Raw genomic sequence first — 8,584 nt, forward strand, 5'->3', positions numbered from 1 at the left:
ACTTCAACTCCAGCGAGTTTGGGGGCCGAGCACGTGGGAGGGACCCTGGGACCGGACGTTTCTCACGTAGGAAGGGAGGAAGGGCGATCCGAGAGGAAGTAGCCGGGAGGGGGTGTGCCGAGCCTCTTCGCTCCAGCTCGCCCTCTGTGGACCTTACCAGCAACCTGGGGCCACTTCAAAATGTGGGCCCCCCCGTGTGTCGCATGTGGAAGGAGGTGCTTCAGACTGGCTTCCATGAGGCCCTGCAGACCCTGCGGGAGTAGCCCTAAGCCTCCAGCCTGGTCCCCGTACAGAGCGGAGACAGGCCCAGAGAGGGCTAGCGGTCTGCTCAAGGTCACACAGCCGGTGCTTGCTGGGGCTTCCACGGGACCCAGGAGGCCTCCCGGCTCTCAGCCAGGGGTTCTTTGCACCCCACCCCGCAGCTTGGCAAGTGAGTGGGTACAGCACACCTGAGGTTACCCCCAAATGGGAAGGCGTCGGATGGAGCTCCTGATTCTGTTTTCCTTTTGAGCTCGCGGCTCCCCTGTGCCCACAGCTGGGCGCCCACGTGGAGGGCAGAGTCCAGGTGTGCTCTCTGCGCTGGTCCCGCCCCTGCAAATCCAGGGGGCAGGGCCTAAGCCCCCAAGGCCAGCTCAGCGCTCAGAGGCTCTTCCGAGACACTGCCATTCCTTTCCTGTTGAGCCTGGAGGTCGCGCTCCTGTCTGTCCCAGGACCCACATTCCTCCGGACTTTCGTAAGAGAGGGGCCTCATCCCTCCGTCCCTCCGTCAGCTGGCGGGAGCTTTGCATACCCTTTGTGTCTCCTGCCAGGCTCTGGAGCTGGTGACGGTGATGGTGGGCAGCCCCCGGGCAGACGGCCTCGTCTCCCTCCTCACCACCTCTGAGGGCGCTGACGAGCCCAGGCGGCTGCAGTTTCCCTTGCCCACAGCCCAGCGGTCCCTGGAGCCTGGGACCCCCCGATGGGCCAACTATGTCAAGGGAGTGATTCAGCACTACCCAGGTATGGGCCCGGGCCTGGGTCAAGTTCAGCAGCCAAAAGCACCACCTCTGTCATAAAACCTATTAGCGCACCTAGTCCACTGTGGGGTAGGCTTGCAGGATAGAGCATCCCATTGTACAGATGAAGAAACTGACACCCTGAGCGGGTCCAGACCTTGCCCTGGGTTGCCCATTACCTGATTGGAGGAGTCAGGAGTCAAACCCTAACCTGTGGCCTCCGGAGCCCTAGACCAGGAGGACTGGGAAGACTGTGTCCCAGGAACCTCAGGGTGGAAGGATGGAGGGCCGTGGGCCCCTTGGCCCAGCAGGTGGGTGGCCTTGGACAATTGAGACCCATTCCTGGAAGCAGGCACCAGGCAGTTGCCTCACGTCATACCGAGATACAGTACGTGCCTCCCTGTGCCTGTCCTCCCAGGCGGCGCAACTGACCCTCACCCACTGTTTCCCCCGCAGCCGCCCCCCTCCCTGGCTTCAGTGCGGTGGTGGTCAGCTCAGTGCCTCTGGGGGGTGGGCTGTCCAGCTCGGCCGCCCTGGAAGTGGCCACGTACACCTTCCTGCAGCAGCTCTGCCCAGGTACCTCCCAGAACCCAGCTCCCACCCAGCCTGCCCTCCCCGAGCCCTCCTGTGGTCGGCTTCTTCTGTGGCTCTCAGAGGGGGCGGGAACCCACCTGCCCCTCGTGCCCCCTCTCGGGCCCCAGCCTCCCCATCTCACCCTGCGCCACAGACTCGGGGACAATAGCTGCCCGGGCCCAGGTGTGCCAGCGGGCCGAACACAGCTTCGCAGGCGTGCCCTGCGGCATTATGGACCAACTCATCGCTCTGCTGGCGCAGAGGGACCACGCGCTGCTCATCGACTGCAGGTTAGGGGCTCCCCTTGCACCCCCCCACTTCTGGGCAGAGCACGTCCACTGCGGGGCCTGGCGGGCAGACACTTGGCCTTGTCATCTCCCCACTCCACCTGCCTCCCAGGTCCCTGGAGACACGCCTGGTGCCACTGTCAGACCCCAGGCTGGCTGTGCTCATCACCAACTCCAACGTCCGCCACTCACTGGGCTCCAGCGAGTACCCGCTGCGGCGCCGCCAGTGTGAGGAAGTGGCCCGGGCGTTGGGCAAGGAGAGCCTCCGGGAGGTGCAGATGGAGGAGCTGGAGGGTGAGAGCTGGCGGGGTGCGGTCTGTCCTGGAGATAGCGGGGCCCCCTGCCGGGGCTGCCGGGGCCTCATCCCCAGGACCCCGGCCATGCCTGCCCACTCCCCGAACACTGTTAACTTCGGGCTCCAACCCCAGCAGGGCTGCTTGCAATCTTAGTACCGTTGTGCCTAATGGGAGGCCTGTGGACAAGTACAAAGAATAAGCACTAAGGCCACTACCGGGAGATAGTATATTTCCTTCCGGTGTTTTTCTACATCTATATCTTCCAAGTGGAATCCCCCTTTGAAAAATGTTTTCAAAGCTGAATATTGTCACCCTCTCCCTTTAAAAAAAATGTAACATTATTCTATGCCATGAAAGGCCCATCAACATGGCTTTTATAAGCTATGTAATATTCCGGCATCCAGGTACATGGTAATTTACTTAATCACTTTTTTTAAAACTTTTTTTAAAATGTATTTTTATTGATTTCAGAGAGGAAGGGAAAGGGAGAGATGGAAACATCAACAATGAGCCTGGCCAGTGTGGCTCAGTGGTTGAGCGACAAACTATGAACCAGGAGGTCACGGTTCGATTCCTGGTCAGGGCACATGCCCAGGTTGCAGCCTCAATCCCCAGTAGAGGTGTGCAGGAGGCAGCTGATCAATGATTCTCTCTCATCATTGATGTTTCTATCTCTCTTTCCCTCTCCCTGTCTCTCTGAAATCAATAAAAATATATTTTAAAAAAAACAAAACTAAAAACATCAACAATGAGAGAGAATCATTGATTGGCTGTCTCTTGCATGCCCCCTACTGGGGGTCGAGCCTGCAACTCGGCATGTGCCCTTGACCGGAATCGAACCTGGGGACCCTTCAGTCCTCAGGCCAAAGCTCTATCCACTGAGCCAAACCAGCCAGGGCTTTAACCACGGTTTGATAATTACACCTGTGATGATCAACACTGTGATGAGCGTTTTAGCCATGTCTTCCTCTGCATTCTCCTATTCTTAGGATTAGATTCCTAGGAGTAGGCTCACCGAGTGAGAAGTTTTCAGGTTCTGATACACATGGGCCAGGAAGGTAGTCGATTTAAGTAGCAAGGGGCCCTGGTGCTCGGGGCTGCGGCTTGCCCTCTCCCCTCAGTGTGTGTGTGTGTGTGTGTGTGTGTGTGTGTGTGTGTGTAAGTGTAAGCCTGCTAGTTCCTGGTGTGCCCTGTGCCCTTGCCTGTGCCCCTCCCGTCCCCACCTCTGGAGCCCAGCCCTCGGAGGCTCCGTGTGGTGCCCTCCTGTTCTCCCTCCCGCGGCCTCCAGGAGGCAGCATTGCGTCCCACTCACCTTGGACGCCCAGGTCTGGGACTTTAACTGCTGGATATGAGCACCCACTGTGTGCCAGGCGCCCTGCCGGGAGCTCTGCAGGTGTCAGCCCACCTGGTCCTGGGCGCCCCGAATCGGGTGGGTGCCCCACTACACAGCTGAGGGGAGGCGCTGGGAACTGAGTGACCAGCCCAAGGTTCTACCACGGCCTGGCCAGAGCCAGGCCTCCCACCGGAGGCTCCCCCACCCCCTGGAGCCATGGTGCCGTCCCCCACATCCGCAGGGGCCCTCGCCAGTGGGTGGCGGTCTGCTGACCCCTTTCCTCTCCAGCGGGCAGAGATCTGGTGAGCAAGGAGGGCTTCCGGCGGGCGCGGCATGTCGTGGGGGAGATCAGGCGCACGGTCCAGGCAGCGGCTGCCCTCAGCCGGGGCGACTACAGAGCCTTCGGCGCCTCATGGTGGAGAGTCACCACTCCCTCAGGGATGACTACGAGGTGAGCTGCCCGGAGCTGGACCAGCTGGTGCAGCCCGCGCTGTCTGCGCCCGGGGTTTATGGCAGCCGCATGATGGGTGGTGGCTTTGGTGGCTGCACGGTGACTTTGCTCGAGGCTTCCGCTGCTCCCCAAGCCATGCAGCACATCCAGGCGCAGTATAGCGGTACCGCCACCTTCTACCTCTCCCAGGCCGCCGACGGTGCCCAGGTGCTGCCCTTGTGAGCTCCCCTGGGGTGGCCCACGCGGGCAGGGCCTGCCGGGCAGCAAGCAGGAAGCTCCGTGCCGCTGGCGCCTGCCCTCCGCACCTGAGCGCTCAATAAACTTGTGCCTCAGAAAAAAAAAAAAAATTAGACATATGAAAGAAGGTGAAGGGATTAGCCAAAAAAACCTATACCGGGGTGGGCAAAAGTAGTTTAGAGTTGTGAGTACATGAAACACAAAGTTTATAAAGTTATTGTCATAATAATAACTTGAATGTCTTTTCCATACAAACTACTGTAAGCCTACTTTTCTCCATCCCTGTAGGTAAAACATAGATACAAAACAGTGTGGTGATAGCGAGAGGAAAAGGAGGTTAGGGGCTAGGTGGAGGTGGGCAAAGGAGGTGGATGGAGATGGAAAGAAACTTTGCCTGGGGCAATGAACGCCTGCTGCAGTGTGCAGATGATGTTTTATTGAGTTGTATACTTGAAACGGGGTTTATAGCCGCATGACGGGTGGCGGCTTTGGCGGCTGCACGGTGACTTTGCTCGAGGCTTCCGCTGCTCCCCAGGCCATGCAGCACATCCAGGTGGGTGGACGCTGGGGCTGGGGCGAGGCGGGAAGCAGGTTCCCAGGGCCCCGCCGAGCTCAGGCCTCTGCCTCTCCCACAGGCACAGTATAGCGGTACCGCCACCTTCTACCTCTCCCAGGCCGCCGACGGTGCCCAGGTGCTGCCCTTGTGAGCTCCCCTGGGGTGGCCCACGCGGGCAGGGCCTGCCGGGCAGCAAGCAGGAAGCTCCGTGCCGCTGGCGCCTGCCCTCCGCACCTGAGCGCTCAATAAACTTGTGCCTCAGACCACAGGACCTCTAGAGGTGGTGTGTGCTTGGCCAGCAGAGAAGGGGGTGTCCGACCCGCTCCCCGGCTCTGGGCAGGCCCCCGAAGACTGGGCAGGGCGGAGCCACACGGTAGCAAACTCTTTTATTAAGTGCAGAACAAAGCTGGGTGCTTGTCATGCTGGTCCCGGCTCTTTGGTTACAAATGCGCTTGGGTGGGATGGGGGTGGGGCAGCCAGAAGGGCCTTCTGGGACCTCTGCCCCCTACATGCCCCCCAGAGGGCACCTACCCCCAGAGGCTCTGGTCCTGTGATCAGCATGCGGGCGGGTGGGGCCACCAGGGGTCCAAGGATGGTGTAGCTGAGGCAGCACCGGGGAGGGGGGGCAGTGGGGGCCCAGGTTCGAGGACGCCTGGTCGCGGTGGGGAGCTCAGGTCTGGAAGAACTGCTGGTCCACCTGGCTGCCGAGGGTCCCACTGGTGGTCAGCGTCTGGCTCACAAACTCCTGGGTCACGTGCCGGGTGAGGGAGCCGCCTGCCTCCAGGCCCCGGGGCCCCAGGGTCAGTCCGTCTGCAGGGGAAGAGGTGTTGAGCGACCTGTCTAGCTCCCTGCCCTCTTTGTCTGTTAGCTCTGTCTCCCCCAGGAGAGCCTGGGCCCCCACCCGGCCACTCACCCAGCAGGAAGGGCTCGGCGGTGCTGGTGTGGGTGGTGGTGATGCTGCTGTACTCGCCTGGCAGTGGGTGCTGGTAGAGCCCGGAGAGGACACCCAGCTGTGGGAAGGGGCCTGGAGTGGACAGATGAGCCCCTCAGGGGATGGTGCCAGAAGGTGCGGTCAGAGAAAGGATGGGGGTGCGAAGGGGCAAGGTGCCCTACCTCCATCCTGGGACTCAATGGTGATGATACCCTCACGCTCCGGCCCAAAGCCCTGAGTGGTCCTGGCCTGCACCTTGAACTTGTAGGGCACGTTCTCCCGGAGGCCCGGCACCGTCAGCCTGCTCTCAGTGCAGTCACCATCCACCTGGAATGTAATGGCTGGCTCTGGGCCGGGGAGAAGCCTTTAGCCTCCGTGGCTCCCTCTCCACCATCCCTTGGCCACCCCTGACCCTGGGGCGGGCAGCACCTCCTCCGTGGGCCATCTCACACGTGACCATGTAGCCCAGGATGTCTCCGTCAGGCCTGCGCGGCCGCTCCCAGCTCAGCTGCAGCGAGTCTGGGCTCAGGGCCGTGAACACCAGTGGGCCCGGGGCGCTGGGCGTGCTCAGGGTGAAGGCGGAGCCTGAGGCAGCAGAGGGAGAGGGTGGTGTGTGGATCTAGCACATCTGTAGAAGCAGGTGTGGGGGTGAGGGTGGAGGGGGAGCAGCTCACCTGGCAGGGGTAACAGCGGGCTCTGAGGGTGCACCTGTGACTCAATGGTGATGACACCCTCGCGCTCGGGGCCCCAGCCTTCCTGGCTCTGGGCCCGCACGCGGAACACGTAGGAGTGGTTGGGCAGAAGGTCTTCCACCACCACGGAAGTCTGCCCGGGGTTGGGGATGTTGAGCCGATGCAGCTCACCTGGAGTGGGGTGGGGTGGGAGCAGCTTTATTCCCACTCCTGGCCTGGTCTTCCCCCCGGGCTGCTGCCAAGACCTGGCCAGCACCCACCCAGGAGCAGCTGGTTGGGGCCAGCCTGCTATGGTCTCATGGGTCAGGTTGCCGCCACACAAGGGAAGAGGGGCCTGAACTGCTATGGCCCAGGTCATGCTGCTGAGAGGATGTCGGCCCAGAAAAGTGCCGGTTCCCACAAAGCCATCTAGGCCAGCAGAGGGCCTGGGTCCTGGGGCCAATGAGGCCTCGTTAGGCAACATCTTGCCCCGGGAGTAACCTGGGGAGCCCCCGGGAAGTGGTCGAGGGCCCAGAAGGGCACCGTGCGGGGCATGGAAGTGAGACCCTCTCAGGCTGGGTGGTGGATTCCTGCCACAGCCAAGTGCCCCTGGTGTCACATGTGGCCAGGCCTCACCGCCGTTCAGCAGCTGGTACTCCACGCTGTAGCCCTGCAGCGCCCGCTCGCACTGCGGCTCTTGCCAGCTCACTTTCAGAGACGTGGGCCCCAGGGCTGAGAACACCAGGCGGGTGGGGGTGTTGGGCAAACCTGCAGCCAAGCGGGAACCTGGAGACAGGAGGCCACAGTCAGCCTGGCTCAGGGTCCCCGGGCAGGAGTCCAAGTTCAGCTCCTGACCTCCCTCAGCTGTCGCACCTACACTGACTGCTGGCAAGGTGGCTCGCTCACCCGGCAACAGCCTGTCCAGGCCGCCCAGCACCTCCCGCCTGTCCTCAGGGTGGGTGTGGGCCCTGCCTGTGCCAAGCGCCGTGAGCCCCCACCCTCGGCTGTCCTGGCCCCTCTGCCCCAGCCCGGCACCCCTGGGAAGGCGAGGCGGTTAGGCATCAGCGCTGACGTGGATGGAATGGAGGGGATGCAGGGTCATGGGCAGTGACAGCACTGGTGTGGATGACAGATGGAGCAGGACAGCTGTGGAGACACGATGGCCACGCTGGACTACCTGGGCCCCAAGGGGGCGCTGCTGGCTGCGCAGCCAGGATTATAGAGTCTGGTGAGTCCCTGGAAGGGGGGAACCCCTTCATCTGAGCCCGACTCCAGGACCCCAAGGTCCAAGACAGCGGAAGCCTGCTCCTCCCGCCTTCCCAGATGGGAGGGAGGCCTAGGGTGGGACAAAACAGGAATGAGGGGGCAGGAAGTATGTGTGTGTTGGAGGATGGGCGGGGGGACAGCAGGCCGGCAGCCCAAACCTCCAGGAGCCGGAAGAAAGGAGGGGTCAGCCCGGCCGGCGTGGCTCAGTGGTTGAGCATCAACCTATGAACCAGGAGGTCACGGTTCGATTCCCGGTCAGGGCACGTGCCCGGGTTGCGGGCTTGATTCCCAGTGGGGGGCGTGCAGGAGGCAGCCGATCAGTGATTCTCTCTCATCATTGATGTTTCTATCTCTTTCTCCCTCTCCTCTAAAATCAATTAAAAATTTTTTTTAAATTTAAAATAATATATTTAAAAAAAAGAAAGACAGGAGGGGTCCGCGGGAGAGGCAGGGCTGGGGTGCACTCACTTTGCGAGGAGAGGGAGGTGAGGGTGGAGTAGTCCCTGGGCAGCGTGCCCGAGTGCTCCGTGCGGGTCAGCGAGTGGTAGTCCCTGGTGAGGGTGGAGGAGGTGCTGAGCACGCGGTGGGGCAGGTGCGGGCTCAGGTGGGTGCCGTAGGAGGCGTTGGTCGTGGCCATCCTGTGCAGGGAGTTGGCGCTGCCCGGGAAGGCAAAGTCCATCCGTCCATTGACCAGGTGCTCTGCAGGGGAGAACAGGGTCACCGGGGCAGGCCAGCACCGGGAAGCCCTGGGCGTTCCGGGTCTGCCTGTCCACTAGAGGCCCCCCTTGGCCCACGAGGGACAGAGGCCCGGTGTCCCTGGAGGAGTCCAAGGGGCCACACGGGCTTCTGCAGCCCGCGTTCTCCGGCCGGGCACCATGCCACTAGGACAGGCGCTGCCCAAATGCTGCCCTAGGGGTGCTTCGGCTCCGGGGGGAGGGGAGGAAGGTCTGCCTCCAGCCCTCGCTCAGCCCCTGGCAGGGGCGGGGCC

At 62.0% G+C, this 8,584-nt stretch overlaps 2 protein-coding genes and 1 long non-coding RNA gene across 3 annotated transcripts in view; 2 read left to right on the plus strand and 1 right to left on the minus strand.

Moving 5' to 3' along the window:
* GALK1 (galactokinase 1) overlaps window positions 1–4,269 on the plus strand; it is a 9,002-nt gene extending 4,733 nt beyond the window's left edge. Inside the window, 8 exon segments of the mRNA XM_014531746.1 lie at window positions 423–430; window positions 536–733; window positions 810–999; window positions 1,452–1,571; window positions 1,723–1,858; window positions 1,968–2,149; window positions 3,773–3,889; window positions 3,892–4,269. Of these exon segments, the coding sequence (XP_014387232.1) occupies window positions 423–430; window positions 536–733; window positions 810–999; window positions 1,452–1,571; window positions 1,723–1,858; window positions 1,968–2,149; window positions 3,773–3,889; window positions 3,892–4,157 (1,217 nt within the window). The 3' untranslated portion in view covers window positions 4,158–4,269.
* Window positions 4,270–4,638: 369 nt separating this feature from the next.
* On the plus strand, window positions 4,639–4,996 carry LOC106724429. The gene is made up of 2 exons (XR_001360225.1): window positions 4,639–4,725; window positions 4,808–4,996. It is a non-coding gene; the product is annotated as an uncharacterized LOC106724429 (long non-coding RNA).
* Window positions 4,997–5,097: 101 nt separating this feature from the next.
* Window positions 5,098–8,584, minus strand: part of ITGB4 (integrin, beta 4) — a 54,813-nt gene continuing 51,326 nt past the window's right edge. Inside the window, exons 31-38 of the mRNA XM_014531747.1 lie at window positions 8,065–8,295; window positions 7,508–7,666; window positions 6,967–7,116; window positions 6,334–6,522; window positions 6,089–6,244; window positions 5,842–6,006; window positions 5,642–5,752; window positions 5,098–5,538 (exon numbers count right to left, since the gene is read on the minus strand). Coding sequence (XP_014387233.1) covers window positions 5,399–5,538; window positions 5,642–5,752; window positions 5,842–6,006; window positions 6,089–6,244; window positions 6,334–6,522; window positions 6,967–7,116; window positions 7,508–7,666; window positions 8,065–8,295 — 1,301 coding nt within the window. The 3' untranslated portion in view covers window positions 5,098–5,398. The remainder of the gene's footprint in view (window positions 5,539–5,641; window positions 5,753–5,841; window positions 6,007–6,088; window positions 6,245–6,333; window positions 6,523–6,966; window positions 7,117–7,507; window positions 7,667–8,064; window positions 8,296–8,584) is intronic.

This window comes from Myotis brandtii, unplaced genomic scaffold (assembly GCF_000412655.1).
Source record: "Myotis brandtii unplaced genomic scaffold, ASM41265v1 scaffold825, whole genome shotgun sequence".
NCBI classification, from domain to species: Eukaryota; Metazoa; Chordata; class Mammalia; order Chiroptera; family Vespertilionidae; genus Myotis; species Myotis brandtii.